Raw genomic sequence first — 18,396 nt, forward strand, 5'->3', positions numbered from 1 at the left:
TTGCCTGTGTGTTTTTGACACAAGTCCCTGGAGATGTGAATCAAGGCTTGCATTTATTTGACCAAAATGCAGTTAAAACAATAATATTGTGAAATTTGATTACAGTGAAGAATAATAGTGGTATATTTAAAAATATTAGAAAATTTAATTTATTCATGTAAAGGCGTCAGTGTCACATGATACTTCAGAAATGATTCTAACAATAACCATTTATTATTTCCACCTGAAAACAGTTGTGCGACTTAATATTTTTTTGTGGAACCATGCAACATTTCATTTTTCAGGATTCTTTGATAAATATAAAGTGGAAAAACAATTTTAAAGTCTTTTACATTTCTTTACTATCAATTTTGATCAATTGCATTGATAATTTTTTATGCATCCTTGAATTTTGATTTTATATATATATATATATATATATATATATATATATATATATATATATATATATATATATATATATAAATTAAACCCTGCAGTGAATATTTCCCAGTCACTGCTTTTAAAATAGAAACACAAACCTTTTGCAGAAATTCTATTAAGCATATCCTTCTTTCATTGTGAGCTGTAATTTCATAATATTTAATTGTGACATCAAAACAACATACAACAAGATCCCTTCTTGTAGAAAAGGCAACAAAATTAAAATACAAAAAACTTTACACCATTTTTTTTTTTTCAAATAAAATAGGTTTATTTCCAGTCTGAAAAGATTAAAACAACAAAAATGGACAGTGGAACAGTTAGAGGATGACCAGTGGGTCACAGTAGGTCACAGGGAGGAGAGATTATCCTTGATTATTCACTTCATTTTGTGTACATATTTATAAATGAATACAAATATACATATCAATTGTTTAACAAAAATATCTTAGCTTATGAGGACAGCAGATGACTGAAATCAGCAAAAATAATCCTGTTGGTATAGGAGGTGGGATTTCACTAGGGTAAAACACCATACAAGTGTCTATGAGAATGTGTGAGGCCAAACCACTGAATTACACACCGTGCTATAACATTTTGTTCCCTTTAGCACAAAATTGTGGTGTAATTCAGAACAGAACTCTGTAATATAAAAGCCCAAGGGTTTGGGAGTGGGGTTTCGCAGGAGCCATTAGGGCTGCATCAATCACTGGGTTTATACATAGTCAGGTCTGAATAAATCAACTGAAATGACCTACCAAGTTAACACTACAGAGCTAGAGACCACGGAAATAGGATTTCAGAGCTAAACCTAAAATATGGGGCATCACACGGTTTGTGACGCATATTTAGCAAAAGATAGCAAGTCTATGCGCAATTACCAAATGCAATGGTTCATGCGTCATTTAAATTCCTTGCAAAATGCCCTTGTCAACTTCAGTGACAAGACATAAATTAGTAAAAACACATTCATAAACATATCTATGATCTATAACTGGGCTTGTATGTTCCAGTGTAAATCATTACATAACCTCTCCCCACTTGATAGACCTGTTGTTATGGCCATCGTGCAACTACAAATTCTGTATTTCTGATACAAAAAGCATCTGGACGTCTTGCAAACAAAGGAGAATCTGTATAATAGCAGTCCATGAATCTCAAAACTGCATACACAACAAAATGCTTTTTTTCAAAATGAGTCACATAATTTGTTAATAATTTAATAATATTTTTTAAGCCCATATAAAACCAAACTGGGGGTTAAGCAATTCAACAGTATCCTATTAAGAGTCGTAGTTCCTCGTGTCTACATTCCTAAAGTGATTCCACACAGCTTTGCGGATGCAAAAAGAACCCCTTCAAGACACATGAACATATCCTGGCCTCTAAGACCATCCTAAATTATCCTGTTATTTTTAGATTCATTTCGTAAATCCTCCTGTTATACACGACATTCCAGTTTTCACTGAGGAAAACACACAGCTCACAATTCCACAAACAAACACAATGATCTTTATGCCCGTGTTATAACACAAGCTGAAAGCAGAGAGGATAAAGGGAGATTTTTCCTTTTACATTAGCTAAACACTGTTAGATTGTCATTTAGTTACAATATTATCTTAATAAATCACCCTGTGAGGTTCACGAAAATGAAGTGATCATTTTACCTACCCTTTTTTTAGTACGCAAATATACAGATTTAGACTGAAAAAAATGCATTTAAAACTCATTTATATTTATCAGATGCAAGGGAACTCCTGTTCATATAATCTATTCCATAGTCTGGGAAAGTAAGCACAAAAGGGGGTGATTTTACCATTTCACGTTTCAGACAACAGTTCAAATGAATTTAGAACTACGTTACATACAGCACTGGGGGAAAAGGTGCAGGAGAATATAAACTAAGAGCATTCAAATGAATGAAAGAATGATTCGATCACACACTTTAGCAGCAAACAGTACTCTGTTGCGCTCCCTATTGGTCAGAGGAACACATGCAGGCTCTGGCCTAAACCAGGCCAGCTTACTGCATCACACTGTATTTGTTCTTTGAAGAGAAAAAAAAAAAAATCACCACATCCAAAAAATAAGAAACGGATAACATTTAAATCAGCACGAGATGAAGTGAATGGTTTATGTGAAAGAAAAATCTGAGAGAGGAGTGTTAATTTCAGAAAGCATTCACTCATGACTCTCCCAGCAGTGCAGATGGGTGATTGAGCACTATAGCTAAAGCCTTATATATTTGTGTCAAAAGCCTAAATATCCCCATTAAACCCACATCATTTTAAACACAACAAACATGCAATCTCACACACCCGTTCAGACCATATGCACTGACAACCAAGCACATACATAAACGCACTTAATTGGGCTTGTCCCAGTTCTGAGTACTTCTTAACAATTCCTTTTTTTCCAGCAAGTGCAGGAAATCCTTTTAGATGCTCCCAGACCAACTTAATCTTAAAAAATTAAATTAAATCAAGAGCTGCGGTAGTGCAGAACACTGTAGAGAATAGTCCTAGTGTTGATGATAAGAGAGATATTCAGAGTTAGCACGTCAGGTAATAGACTCTCACTCACTCACTCACTCACACACACACACACACACAAAACCATTGATTCTCATTCACACAAACAATTTCAGCTTAGATTAAGTAAATTAAAGCGGTTTCCTCAAAAAAGTAAAATAATAAAAAAAATAAAAAATAAAATACCCACCCCACCATAAAAAGAAAAACAGTAGTACTGAGAGAACATACCGATTACTGTCATCTGTGCTGTGAGATTTACGAAAAAGCTTACTGTACTGTGCTGTGAGCCCATATCATTTACCCGTTTCACTTAAAAAGTAACAATACAAAAAGTTATATTTAGTTTAAAAAAAAAAAAAAAAAGAAAGAAGTGAAAGGAAATAGGGAGGCAGATCAGTTGGGCTTCAGCTGTTGGAGAGGAAACTAAAGCAGGCAGGGCATAAAGGTGTGCCATTTTTGTCTTTTTTTCTATAAACTACAAAATCAAGCTGCATTTAATACAGGCTTTTCTTTGTACAAGACAATTGCACTTCACAGAAATAAAAGCTGAAATATACAAACACACAAGGAAACGTGAATCAAATTAATTACACCAAAAAAATAAAAATTAAATGTGTTGGATTTTTTTAAGAGGGTGATGTTAAAGTTAAAAGGATTTGAGGAAAAGATTGATTCAGGACAGAAGAGTATGCAGAAAATTTCCAGAAGGTACCATTGCCTAGCACTGAGAGGGAACATTATATGAACAAGGGGAGGGAGCCCTCATTCCCTTCCTCTTCTTCCTCCGAACAATCCAGAGCAGCTGAGCTGGGCTGTGGTAGGGTTCTTGTGATGGTCCTGTAGTAGTTGAGGGTTCTTGTGCAGGGTTCTGGTGCCGGGTCCTGTAGGAAAGCTTGTTGTGCAGGGTTCTGGAGGGTTGTAAACTGTGCAGTGTTTAAAGGGGCAGGGCTACCACATGTCATCCGTGGATGCAGAGTCCTTGAATGGAGAGAGGAGGAGAGCAGCTTGTGAGATCCCGCCAAGCTCCAAACGCCAACCAATCAGGAAAACGCATGTTAGTGTGAGACACAGAATGAAACACAGGTGCTAAATCAAGAATGATTCTAAGAAATGTTGATGGAAATGATGGAGGGATCCAAATCTTGGGTTAAAATGGCTGATGCGCTGATTGCAAATGACAGAAATTACAGCACTTGAAGTTGTTTGTGTGCCAACTATCCCCTATTTGGGGATTTTGAGGCGCATCGCTAATTTGGTTAGAATGGCGACCTCCAGAGATAAAGTATGAGCTGTAAGTATGAACAGACTTCAGACATATTACAGATAAACAAGAAGAATGCAGGATTAGTTTTTTTTTTAAATGTTAAATAATAAAGATAGTGTCTGTGATGCCTAAAGGAAGGAAATCTATAACATAAAATTAGGGTTGAGCAATAAATTGCATAGTTATGATTAGCGAAAATTTAACTGATTCTATAAACTACCATTTAAAAGTTTAGAGTAAGCATGTTTTTTTGGAAAGTTGTTGTTCAGAAAGGCTGCATTTATTTGATCGTTTGAAAAAATAATAAAGTGTCATTATTAAAAAAAATTGTGTTTTATGTTTTATTGTAATTCATTCCTGTGGTAGTGAAGCTGAAATTTTCAGTCATGACTATGCACACGATCCTTTAGAAATAATTTTAATATGCTGATTTGGTGCTCAAGAATAACATTTAAATCATAATTTTTTTTGGATGAATGGATTATTTTATTAACAGAATTTTAAAAAGAACAACATTTATTCATGTCTTTATTTTAAATCTAGCTGATTCCAAACTTTTGAATGGTACCATTTAACTAGTCAAATACTGCTGTTTATTACTTTTACTCAAAAGAATGGTTCCTTTGATTGAGGCTGAACTGCCCCTTATAAATATAAATATAACATGAATATGACATGAAAATATGACAAATATACAAAAACAAAACAATGCTTTAAAATGCCACATTGTAAAGAGCAAATCACAAGTCATGGCAAAATGCAGGTATGTTCATAAAAATTGGAAATTGAATCAAGAGAGCTATTGTCATCCAATCAATCCATGACAAATTATTCAATCACCATTAAAAATTTTCTTTTTATATGCAAAATCAGTTTGCTCAACAAACTTAAGGGGTTCCACCCTGCACTAAACCAAAACCCTTTTCAGAGCACAGCTCAGCCTATCCAGCACTGTCAGATGAGAACAGATAATATGGAACAGAATGGAAACATGCACAAATGAAAAAACTAAAGTTTGGAACACATAAGAAGGTGACAAACAACAAAAACCATGCAAACAAAATTCCCAGCATTTATATCCACACAGGGTCAAGCTGATGTACTCACTGTATCCTCGTTCCTGTATGGGTTAAGTTTGTTGTATACTGCTTCAATTACACTGCGCCTATGACAAACACAGAGACAGGTATGAGCTTCTGAGAGAAGAAACAGAGGGAAAGAAGCATCACCTCTTTTGCAAAACCTACTGAGCTGCCTCAATTAAAGCAAAATGGAACTTTATTTGCAATTATACAAGAGTAGCAACAAGAGCAATGTTATGTAAAAAATAAAACCTTCTTTTGGTTACAAATGGTAGCAGATGGTGTCTAATGTTGCTATAATATCATCTACAACTGTAGCCTAGTGCTGTGTGGTGCAGAAATGTCAACAAAAGACTAAACTAGTATGATAAGTCTATCTACTGGCACCTTCTAAATTTTTTCATTCTGTTATAGAAACTACTGGTCTTGCTACTTGCTTGTCATTGGTCATAAAGGGGCTGGACATAAGGCTTTTTTTTTTTTTTTTTTTTGAAAAGTTGAACTTTTTTCAAGGTGCAGAAAAAGATGTCAGCAGTGCAGTTAAAAAAAAAAATCGCTCAGGATTTTACTCCATAAAATTATAAAGTAAACGGATGCTGGCTGCTTCAAAAAAGATGCGAAGTTGCATTAAGTTGATTAAAACTGATAGTAAAGATTTTTAGAATGTTACAAAATAATTCTATTTCAAATAAATGTTTTTAATTTTTTATCAATACATCATGATTTCCACAAAAACATTGTACTGTTTTCAACATAAATATAGAAAACTAATACATAAATATGAACTAATATAATAATATTAACAATGTAAACAATATTGCTGTTTTTACTGTATTTTAAAATTCATTATTTCATAATGCAAATAAATGCAGCCTTAGTGAGCATAAAATACTTTTTCCAAAAACGTAAAAAAAAAATCTTATGTTAAAAACTTTTGTAATTGAAAGATTCTGAGAGAATTTCCCACCAATTGACAGTTTTCATGTGATATCACACCCTTACAGGAATGCCCACATGGAAGGCAAAACAAGGCGTTCCTCCACTGACTGCCAGTTATCTTCATGAGGTTTGCATTAAGTAGTAATTTAGGAAAACCGTGATATTTAAAGGCCAAATTCAATATACACATTACAGATAATGCATACTTTGTACAAGCAAGCAGATGAACCCAGAATATAACATATTAAATGTTTTTTCCATAGAAAACCATTATAAAGAAGACGCTTAACCATCAAGCGCATTGTGTTCAAATTCCGTGCTCATTTGCTTGCCTGCATAAAGCATGCATCATTAATAAGGTGTGCACTGAATTCAATCTTTTAATATCACTGTTTTAAAGGCACTTTAAGTGTCACGTTAAACGTTTTAGAATGTATCACTGTTTTAGTGATTGAAATATTGTGACGGGTGCATTTTATAGATTGCTTAAAGCCAATACATGCAATTTGTTCACATATCTTTGTTTTATTCTTTTGAGAGATGGTAAATTTTTGGGGGCTTGGAACTGATAGAAAATTGGCAGGCTTGTGCTGCAGTTCTGTGAATGTTTTGCACACCAAGACTTCGAGCCAGGATGCAACTTTAAGTAAAGAGAGAGAACTGTTGTGGTACTCACTTGCTGGCCAGTTCTCCTCCAGGTGGAAGGTTGGGGATGCTCTCAGATGCTAACGTACGCATCACATGTAACAGGTCGGGCACACCTTCATCCCCCTCCCTCTTCAGGATCTCTGTTATATCAACAATTAAGATCAATTTAGTTTGGATCAGCTGAATTACAAATTCCATTTAATAGCAGAAGGTTTGTAAAGGTTAGCTCATACCTTCAACTCGGCCCTCTAGGTATTTATCAAGCTCTGCTTCCCTTTTGACAGCTTCAGGGGAAACCTTCGGTGCACTGACGAAACACACCAACACAACACTCATGTTGTCACGACTTCCCTGTCCAAACACAGAAGGTGGGAGGGTTTCATCAAAATTTAAACCAAATCAAAATCTTATACCAATGAAACACTGTGGGAGAATGGGAGGTAACATTTTTAAATCGAAGACTGTTATGAACACTTTCTCAGTGTACAAATTTAAACAACTTGTGTTCAGCAGAGAGCTCTACATAGGTTCATTGCACACTAGTGAAATAGTAAAGCTTCTAAAAAATTATATGAAAAAAACAACTAAATACCTTACATTACTCTAGACACCATTTGCTTTTATCATGTTAAACTTCACAAATTTTCCTCATCTTAAATTGAAAAAACAATGAGATGCCTCAATAAAAGATCAAATAATATTGTGATTTTTTATTTATTTTTATTAATGGTCTTCTATTAAACATATTTACAAAATCAGTTCTGTGATGGTAAAGTTAGATTTTAAGGAAGCATTACTCCAGTCCTGAGTGTCACATGATCCTTCAGAAACCATTATAATATGTTGATTTGGTACTCAAGAAACATTTCTTATCAATGCAACCCTCTACGAACACCTTGGCAAATGAATCGCCATTGGCTAGAAAATATTTTAGTTTACTCGCCAGACTGATAGATATATATATTTGTAAAATGGAGCAGTTTTTTTTAAATATTTAGTCAAGCTTTATAATAGCCAAGTATTATTTAATAATAGATCTATAGTAATTAGAAGTAAACTCGATAGCCATGTTCAAATACATATTAGTCATTTTAACTGAACATTTTAACTGGACTGGTGGTGGTGCTGCTTTTTTGGTCATTCAGTGTTTCTGTTAATTAATGATGGATAGGAATATCGTTATTTTGACAGGAAAATACAACAAAGAATATTGTTTAAATGTAGTGCGTCAATTCTCTCTCTCTCTCTCTCTCTCTCTCTCTGCCTGTATATGAGAGAAAGTGACAGATTTTTTCACCTTCACCCTAGAGTTTACAGTACATTAAATACAAGGGCGTTGCGCATCCATTGAGATGAACTGAAAAAAAAAGCACAGATCGCCTGATAGAGAGTGAAACTCTGAAGACCTCAGTCAGAGAGTGTTCGCGAGTGAAAATATATCTTTGCTAAACTTAGCCTCCAACTCACATACTGGCAAGTAAAATCTAAGAATTTATTATCCATTGGCTAATATTAGACATCATTTAGTCGCCAGAATGGAGATTTTGTCACATATGCGAGTGATTTACTCGCAATGTTGAGGGTTGCAATGTTGAAAATGTGGAAGAGATGCTTTTCTTTTTCAAGATGCTTTGATTTAAAAAAGTTGTTACAAATTATCATTTTTATAGCAAGTCACTTTACGGTCACTGTTGATCAATGCATCCTTGCTGAATAAAAAAAATTATAATAATAAATAAAAATCTTACTGACCCCAATTTTTGAATAAACTTTTTGAACTATCAACAAGTGTGATTTATCTCCAGACTGTGACTTTTTTTATTGTATTTGTAATAGACAAAATTTAATTTTAAGTTGCATTTAATCCAACTATCTTGTAAAAGCCTGTTTATACTCACCTTATACAAACAGGTATCCACAATTTCATTGCAGACCCTCTCCAGATCATCAGTCACCTCCAGTCTTGAACGAACAAAATCGCACAGCTCCTCATTGGCCATCACATCCCAGATCCCGTCACAAGCAAGAACAATAAACTCATCCTCCGCCTCCGACCGCTCGATAGCATACACCTCAGGCTCTGGCGACACCAGCTGCTCCGTGGGACCCTTACCATGCACACACTTATAGTCAAAATCCCCCAGAGCCCTAGACACTGCCAGGGACCCATTGACACGCTGGATCATCACAGATCCTCCAGCATTCTGGATCCTCTCCTTCTCCAAGGGGTTGCTGGGTTTGTGGTCCTGTGTGAAGAAGTGCACAGCCCCTCCACGGCTCAGCACACCCCGCGAGTCTCCACAGTTGATAAAGTAGATGTGGCAGGGTGAGATCATCACACCGACGGCGGTCGAGCCGCTGCGGTCAGCACCACCGTGTTTCTTCTCCGAGATCTGCCGCATGTGATCGTCGATCTGCAGGAAACCAGTCCGGATTCCAGATTTCACGCTGTCCACGCTGGGCTCCACGGCTGGACCCCCTCCTCCGCCCCCAGCCTGGAAGTCAGGGTTGCTGGTGATGTGCTCCAGGAGGTGCTCGCAGCAGTAACGTGCCACCTGCGATCCTGCGTGCCCGTCGTAAACAGCAAAGAATGACCAGGGGTCCAAGCCGTTGGGCAGGCCGATGATAGCAGTATGTGCATCTTCCATCTCTACACGCCAGCCCTGCATGCTGCTCAGGCCATAACATAGGCCATTGCCTTCACCATGAGCGTTGTGCTTCTCCATCTTTGGCTTATCCAGAAATGCACCCATCTTTGTCGGCTTAGAAATCTAGTACAAAAAAGTTTGAGAATGATGAGCAATAAAAAAAAATAGTATTTAATTTATATGCCACTTGCAGCACCAAAATATTTCCTATTTGCATCCCAGCTTGGACAGATATTTGGCTGCACTATCAATCAAAAAATTTACCAAATTTCAGTAGACAATACCACTAAAAACTTCACAATTCTCAAAAAACCTTCAAATTAGATACGTTACCTACCAACTGTTTTAAAACACTTCTTTATTTACAAAGTTAAATATCAATATAAATACGACTACAGCTACTACTAATAAAAATAATTCACATTTTTCAGATAACTACAACAACGTTAATAATAATTACTGTTATACTAATTTACAAAAAAAAATCAAAATATTTAGCCAAATTGTGCATGCGAGCAAGCAAGCACAGTAAACTTCAGGTTGTTGTTTTTTTTTTTTTTTTTTTGGGGGGGGGGGGGGGGGGGGGTTGGTTGGGGGGGTAAATAACATTTGAAATTACTAATTATATTTTAAAAATTACCATACATTTCCTACTCATCTCATTTTAACATTAAAGTTACAACGAAACAGGGGTAGTAACAGAGTTTAGGCCATTAATAATTTGCAGTGAAATTGATTACAGAAAAATATGTAGGGGGGATTGATTTATTCACTGGATGTTGATTGACGTTGTATCTGAATGCCAGCATGCAATCAGTTGTATAAACGAGGCGGGGTTTCAGCGGACTAAATGATTGGAGAAGCCTGGCATACGTCACCAGAGACAAGTCTGTCGTTCGCCCGATTAAGGGTTCATTTTAATTTCATGTCGACTTGAAATTATTGTATACTTGAAGGTGTAAAACCTTTAATGGTAAATTTAAGGCTTACCCGAATCGAGCGTAAACACGCACACAGCACAAGGCCACTCCTTATAATTAATAATGACCGAAACACAGAAGTCTTGTCATGCTAGTGGTCACTTCAGAAATAAACTATGGCATGCCAACACGCAAAAGAAACAAATTTAAACATACACACACACACCACAAAGGCAGGCAGACACACGTACAACGGGTTCCCAGCCATGTATGGCTGTCAGCATACGCATACTACACACTCGTATACTAAAAATAGACAAGTACTGAACCATTCGACCATTGTTCACCACTCACATCTTTCACACTCTGAACACAAAACCAGTGCAATTTATAAAAACCCAAACACTGAACCTTGTATTCGTTTGCAGCGGACTGGGTTTAACGTTACTGCTAAAGTACATTCGCGTTTTACAGTGAGATATCAGCAATTCATGTTATTTGCCCTTGTTAGTGCTGAAGAGCAGTGAACTAAAAGTCTGCGGGTGCAGACTTGCCGCATGTTCACGCGCCTTTATTCCGCATTACGTCACGGTGTCGCGAGCCTGTTAGCACGTTAGCACTATGCTAACATTGACGTTTGGGTCCCTTCGGTTTGACTGAAACATTCAGACAACGTGAAATGGGGCAGTGGATGTTACCGGGAAATATAAAGAGTTAATAGTCTGGAAGATACACACTGTTAATGTTTGAGGTCAGACAATGTAACGAGCTAAATGCTAACAAGAGGCCCATGTGAAGCATCGGGGCTTGTGTAATGAGACCCCCTGTCCTCAGCGCACCATGCGACGGCCACAGACGACAAATCAACCCGCCCAGCGCACACAACACCCGCCTACTCCCTTAGCCTGCATGCTAACAAGCTAGCTCTATCATTCACATAGGCATATTACAAGAGCACAGAAACTTACCCACTAAAAAATGAGCCCTGGAGAGTTCTGTAGTGGAGGAGGTAAAAACAAGATAAAAGAGAAGGACGAAAAGAAAGAAAAATATATAAACTGAGCGCGGCGGTAGTGAGAGAGAGACAGGCTGGTGGATTGTTTTGATCTGCATTCAGTCTGTGAAAGAGCGGATCACCCTTATCTGTTTAAACCAGGGATGCATCATTCCCATTTATTCAGCTTCCTGAACGTGGAAAGTGTCAGGTTTGACCGCTGTTTTGGTCCGCTGTGTTCGGGACCGAATGTCTGCACACCAGCAGCAGCACAGGACCCGGATGTGAATTCAGCAGGGCTGCGCACTTAGAAGAATGACATCATCATCGTCTCTCCCATAGACATCATATAGTCTCTCCACCAACATCTTCATTCTGTCATTATCATCGCATCATTCCCTCACCTTCGTTCATTCATCATCCCTCTGGTCTGTACATAATTATTTTACCACTATGCCTCCATCACCCGTCCTGCACCCTTTATCTCTAAGCACTGGTCATTTTTTAACTCTAACGTGTGAGACTGAACAAAATGTCACATAATAACAGAAACCCCTTTTATACACACTTAAATGGAAGCCAGTGTTAAGTGGGTAAAATGAGAACATATGTCAAATAGTTAGTATAGTAGTCTATATTATATTATATCTGTAATACCATATGAACGTCTAATAACACAATACGACCTTTGATTTGACATATATCTATCTGTCTATCTATCTATCCATCCATCCATCCATCCACCCACCCACCGACCCATCCATCCATCCATCCATCCATTTAAAGCTATTGTAAACGAGTCTGAATATACATATGTGTGTGTGTGTGTGTGTGTGTGTGTGTGTGTGTGTGTGTGTGTGTAGATAGATAGATAGATAGATAGATAGATAGATAGATAGATAGATAGATAGATAGATAGATAGATAGATAGATAGATAGATAGATTAAAATAAAAGTGGAACTGTTGGAGTGTGTTGCATTAAGACAGAGGATTACCCCGGAAGGCTTTGACTCATACAGTAGCTCCCGCCGGGTCGTCTGTTGAACTCGATGTTGTTGGTGCACTAGAAGCAGTTACAGCATGTTGTAACACAGACGGATCTGTCAAGCGTTCGGCTTGCGCAAGATTCACCACTGCGTTCAGACACTACTATGTAAAATAGCTACTTTTTACGAAATTTCTCAGCTTTTGTGCAGAAATGATGGATATATGCTGGCTGTGTGTGGTTCTTGCTGGGATCGCAGTTTATTTACTAACGCAGTTTGTACGCTTCATTTTCGCCGACGCTGATTTGACTTTATTATGGGCGGCCAGGTTCGGCAACAAACCAGGTAATATGAACTGGAATCTATAGGCATATACATTAACCCACTGAAATAGGCATGTAATGTAAAATGTTCTACTTTATTGATCGGGCCATTTATACAACAAAGTCAAGTGTGACACATTCCTCCAAGAATGTGGAATTTGCACTCTATGGTTAATTATGACTGTCAGTCTTCTAACAATCTGTAGGTGTGCGGAGGTCACCATCGCAATATGTGACACGTAGCCTGCTACAATATAGTAAACTATTTATATTTTTAATAAGAAAAAATGATAAACGAAAGTCTGTAGCCTATGAAAAGTGATATTTAGAATCTAATGTAATATTTCATATGGCGTTGACTTGCAGCTGATGCCAAATTTTATTTCAGTGTACAAAAATGTTGAATTTTTATGCTTTATGACGATTTTCCATAGATATAAGTATTTTTGTACCAACTCTATATTATATACCCTACCCCTAAACCTAATTCTAACCTTCACAGAAAAAGGCCCCTTTCCTCATGCATTCTCAGGGAAAAAAAGCTGTCACTTATTAACTGCTGAAGTTATTAACCCATAAAGGGTGCATTTTAGTATTTTATATGTACATATTAGTATACCTTTTAAAAAAAGGATACTGCCTCAGTGACTGCTTCTGTAGCATTCAATTTTTTTTCTATGTGTTGGAACCAAAATAAATAAATAAATAAAACAAGCACCTTGTAGTTGTAGTTGCACACAAGCCAGGTTTAATATCAAATTAAATGTAGAACTGTAGAAATGTTACATGAACCATTACTGAAGTCACAATTATACCAGCATAATATTTAAATGTATTGATTTAGCTTGAGATTGCACAAACAATTTATTATTACCTAAACATATTTAACTTATATAATGTTTAAACTTTTACAAAAGTGTACTTCTCCTTGAAAATGCACCTTTTCTTATACTGTCCCGGTTCTTATCTACACTGTTTTTCATAACTTATAACTTAATTATTCATTAAATAATAGGGTTATGTTGTAGACTTATTATTATTATTATTATTCATTTTGTAGAGTCAAAGTTGAAAGGCAAAGTGGTGTGGATTACCGGAGCCTCGAGTGGCATCGGGGAGGAGATGTCTTATCAGCTTGCGGCACTCGGTGCTCGGCTAGTGCTGTCTGCCCGCAGAGAGAATGAGCTGGAGAGGGTGAAGCACATATGTTTAGGTATGAACAGTCCTTAGAAATGTTTGACAGACAGGAATAAACACTTAAAAATAAATTTCACTGTTATGCATGTTATGCTCTTCCCTCAGAGCTGCAGACTGTGACCCTGAATGTGTTTTCACAACTATCGCTGCTGTCTTTACCTAACAGATATTTAAAAGCATCCACACCATGACCCACTGACACAAATTACACTCTTTCTCTCCTTCTATTAGAGCGCTCCTCTCTAAAGGCTGAGGATATTCTTGTTCTTCCACTTGATTTGATGGACCGTGCATCACATCAAGAAAAAACTGCTACAGCTCTGAAGCACTTTGGTGATGTAAATCCCATCTGTATTTCATATGCAATCTTCAGAGAGTTTCTGTTATTCGTTTTATGGATTTTTTGGATTCTATTTCAGTAATGTTGCTGACACCAAGAAGTATAATTTTCAGAATACTGACTTTGATGGAATTTTCCTATTTTTAACACCTAAAAAATAAATGCACTGGTTAAAGGAATAGGTCACCCAAAAATGAACATTTACTGAAAACGTATGTTTTCATCAGAACAGATTTGGATAAATTTAGCATTACATCACTTACTCACCAATGAATCCTCTGCAGTGAATGGGTGCTGCCAAAATGAGGGTTCAGACCTATAAAAAAATCAAAATAATCCATTATTTATCCACACAATTCCAGTGTATCAATTTATGTCTTGTACAGTGAGAAGTGGGATGTTTGTAAAAAACTAATTTACATATTGGATGGGTAAATATTCAGCAAATTTTCATTTTTTTTTTGTAACCTATTCAAAATAAAATGAACCAGTGAGCCAAATTTCCTACTTAACATGACAATAAAACATGAAAGTCTAAGACTTGTGCAGAAACCTGTAAATAATCATCTTAAAAGCCTGCAAATGCTAGCATTACGTAGCACAGTTTAGAATTTCTCTGCTGACATTGGAACAGCTGCAACAGACTAGCAATGCCATATTGTTTCTTTATACTGCATGTCATCATCTGAGTATCAATCAATTTAATGCTAGTTAGAATGATATAATGCTAGCTCAATAGATCATTCAGTAGGATTCCCACTAAAAATGTCGTAATTTTTTGTGTCTGTATCTGCATTTTCAGATAGACGTGTTGATAAACAACGGAGGCCGGACGCAGCGTTCTCTGTGCATAGAGGCTGATTTGGAAGTGTACCAAGCACTTATGGAGCTCAACTACCTTGGCACAGTATCTGTCACGAAGCAGCTGCTGCCCCACATGATCCGCCGTGGTAGTGGTATCATAGCAACCGTCAGCAGCGTTGCAGGGTTTGTCGGGGCGCCCCTGGCAACAGGCTATGCTGCAAGCAAGCATGCTGTGCAGGTGATAGCAAATAGTAGACAGAATTCCCCGAGAATCTACCTTAACCTCATGCAGCATTGTCTGGTAAAGGATAATAGTCCTAAAATATAGAAAAAGCTCCTGATTTGTTGTGTGTCTGCAGGGGTTCTTCAACTCTCTGAGAACAGAACTCACTGATTATCCAAACATCACCATCAGTACCATCTGCCCCGGACCAGTAATATCTAACATCGTTCAGAGTGCGTTCACAGAGGAGCTTGGCAAGGTACCTGCTGAATGTTTTATTAGGAAAAACATAAGACTAAAAGAATGAATGCTGTTTAAAGATGAAGTTCACAGTTTCTGCACTACTAATGTCACCTAGCGGAATTACAAAAATACATTTCAAACACAATCTTTACATGCCCTTAAGATTATCCTTAACATTACAGTATCTCACCATTTTTTCTGTGGCTTGACTGTAAAGAGCTGAAATTTGTGGCAAAAACTTGACTTTAGCTCTCCTGTCGAGAAGAAACTCTTCAAATTTGGCAAAGTGTAAAAGCATCACAAGTCTTTTGGCAAGTCGTCAAATTTTGGCTTGCACTTCTATTACAATCTGAATTTCTTTCCCTTGTAACCAGTCAGCTTAACACCATCTGGCTCAGCCTGCTACAGTAGCCACGCCCCAAATGCTCACTATTGGTTGATCTGAGTGTAAAACTCATGTTTTGAAGGTGCATTTGATGCTGAATGTTTAAACTATAGGGGGAGATAAAACCATGAATGGCATACTTATAGAAGTCAATTAACAATAAAGTGGGCTACAGACAATGTATTTCAACAAAAAATCTTCACCTTTAAATTGAAGTATTAAATAAAGTACTCAAACTAAAAAACTCAAAAATGTAACTCAAGGACAAAAATTTTAACTATTTAGCAATAGAAAATAAAACATCAAAAGAAATAAAATGACAAAGTTTAAATCAAAAAAGCTAACTCCAAATATTAATACAAACTAAAACAGTATATAAATAATACTTAACAACTATATGCACTCAGTAAACAAAACATCAAATCAAAATACTTTTGCAATTGCTTAACTTAAAAGTCCTTGTTGTTTCTCTTTAGCCTGTGGATACAGCTGGTGATCAAACACATAAGATGTCCACAGAGCGCTGCGTTCACCTCACCCTGGTAGGTCTGGCCAATCATGTGAAAGAGATGTGGATCGCTGAGCAGCCCTTTCTACTCTTCTGCTACTTGTGGCAGTACACTCCCACTCTGGCCTGGTACTTGACTAATGTTCTGGGTAAAAAACGTGTGCAGAACTTCAAAGCTGGACTGGTGAGTAGTGGGACTTTGGGTGTAAACAGATCCCTGAACTCGTTTATTTATGCTACAGTAGCACTAATATTTTTTTCTTACTCATCTAGGATGCAGATTCTGCATACTTCAGCAAGCCCAAAGTCAAGACAACTTGAAAATCGAATTTCAAGAAACACTGATTTGTGAATTTCTTGCCAGAAGGAACCGGGAAGTCACACAAAGTAAAATGTCACACGATTTCAAAACGTCATCAAGTAAATATTTAACACCATTTTGCACGTTGTATCAATATGACGACAAATGGCAAATCTTTAAAAAAAATAAAATCAAAAATGGCTATGCAGTTGATTTATGTATTCTTTGTGTTTAAATGTACATTAGTTATAAATAGGGATTAATATTCTATAATAACAAACATTTTAAGTTTGTGTGAACAAAAAAAGACAGTAAAAAGATTTATACAAAACTTTTGTATTTCTTCTATATGTAGCAGAGCGAGAGGAAATTAATATAGGACCCTAGGAATACTAAAACCCTAAGGCAATGTATGAATGCGGACTACACCACCCCTTTAAAGTGAGGGGAACTAATAAACTGACAGAGTTTTAGACACACAGGTTCGTTACCAGGTAGGGCAGATACTAGAATGTATTAATGCACATGTTTATTAGGTTTACAATAATCAGAACACTTAAGACTAAAAATATAGCTCAATAGAGCTAAACAACTACGACTCAATACAATACACACAAAATGAATAAAACTTACCCGTGGCCAGGTAGGCTAGCTGTAAAGTGATTTATTCTTAACACCTGACACACATCCCTGCATGAGACACATCAACCAATCACGTAAAGAGGAATGTTCCTGCTGCTCAGACTATCTCTATATTCCTTTACACAGTGCTTGGACAACACACTGTGCTCTGTGTTATTTCCACAGCAGGTCCACCATTAAATTCAACAGCATTCATTCTGGCCTTCCCTTCCAAATTTTGATGTATTTTATTCTGTCAGATTTGGTTCCCTCTCTGTGTCTCTCTCTTTTTTTTTTGCAACCCCCCACAATTACACTCCAGAGGAAAACAGGAAGAGAAGTACCCTGAGCGGTGATAACAGGTTTTTACTGGACACATTATGTGTGTGATTGCTTTGGATTTCACCAGACATGTTCAGGTGTGCTGCATATCTGCCCTCACAATACAGCCCACTGAAAATAAACACATCAGACTAAAACCTCTGCTCTCTGTACAGTGTAACAGTCTGACACAAACCACTGTTTGCCATAGCTGTAACGAGAACTATTCCATCCCAGAGAGGGCTTTTATTTCTGATAGTATAACTCTGATCCATGTGAGATTTTTGCAGAAGTGCAAAGCTGGCAATAGTTGAAAGCATGTATGTTTGAGTATTATAAATGAACAGGAAATGGTTTTCATTAGTGATCAATTACAAATGTACAAACTACATTATTCTATAAAAAATAAGATTTTTATTATTATGCTTGTGTACAATTATGTACAGACTGTATTATACCCTAAAATAACAACAATAACAACAAAACTGTCATTTCTTTTATTCTATTAGAATGATATTAATATGAATAATGTAAATGTACTATTATCAGAATCAGAATCAGAAAGAGCTTTGTCTTGGTGTCAGGAGCTTCCAGTACAGAAAGTACAAACATAGTGCAGACATATAATTTAAGGTAATACAAAACACTAATAATAAAGAAAATAGGCAATAAGCTACAGTACAAATAACAA

General features: G+C 36.7%; 2 protein-coding genes across 4 annotated transcripts; one reads left to right on the forward strand and one right to left on the reverse strand.

Annotated features, from left to right (window-relative positions):
• Positions 1-667: 667 nt before the first annotated feature.
• On the reverse strand, positions 668-11,755 carry LOC128026110 (protein phosphatase 1A). Of its 2 annotated transcripts, none has more exons than XM_052612848.1 (6): positions 11,427-11,755; positions 8,789-9,661; positions 7,124-7,241; positions 6,919-7,030; positions 5,329-5,386; positions 668-3,980 (listed from the first exon to the last, which is right to left on the reverse strand). In XM_052612848.1, exons 2-6 carry the CDS (start codon positions 9,641-9,643, stop codon positions 3,906-3,908), a joined length of 1,218 nt encoding a protein of 405 aa, XP_052468808.1. In that variant the 5' UTR covers positions 9,644-9,661; positions 11,427-11,755; the 3' UTR covers positions 668-3,905. The 2 variants fall into 2 exon arrangements, with proteins under 2 accessions (XP_052468808.1, XP_052468809.1); XM_052612849.1 differs by having other exon boundaries at positions 668-3,935; positions 11,427-11,753.
• A 727-nt stretch (positions 11,756-12,482) lies between these two features.
• LOC128026111 (dehydrogenase/reductase SDR family member 7-like) lies at positions 12,483-16,976 on the forward strand. Of its 2 annotated transcripts, XM_052612851.1 has the most exons (8): positions 12,483-12,606; positions 12,768-12,784; positions 13,823-13,975; positions 14,191-14,297; positions 15,102-15,341; positions 15,463-15,585; positions 16,431-16,646; positions 16,736-16,976. In XM_052612851.1, coding segments are annotated over exons 1-8 (906 nt in total). In that variant the 5' UTR covers positions 12,483-12,604; the 3' UTR covers positions 16,784-16,976. The 2 variants fall into 2 exon arrangements, with proteins under 2 accessions (XP_052468811.1, XP_052468810.1); XM_052612850.1 differs by having other exon boundaries at positions 12,483-12,784.
• The last annotated feature ends 1,420 nt before the right edge of the window (positions 16,977-18,396 follow it).

Source organism: Carassius gibelio, chromosome A13 (assembly GCF_023724105.1).
Source record: "Carassius gibelio isolate Cgi1373 ecotype wild population from Czech Republic chromosome A13, carGib1.2-hapl.c, whole genome shotgun sequence".
NCBI classification, from domain to species: Eukaryota; Metazoa; Chordata; class Actinopteri; order Cypriniformes; family Cyprinidae; genus Carassius; species Carassius gibelio.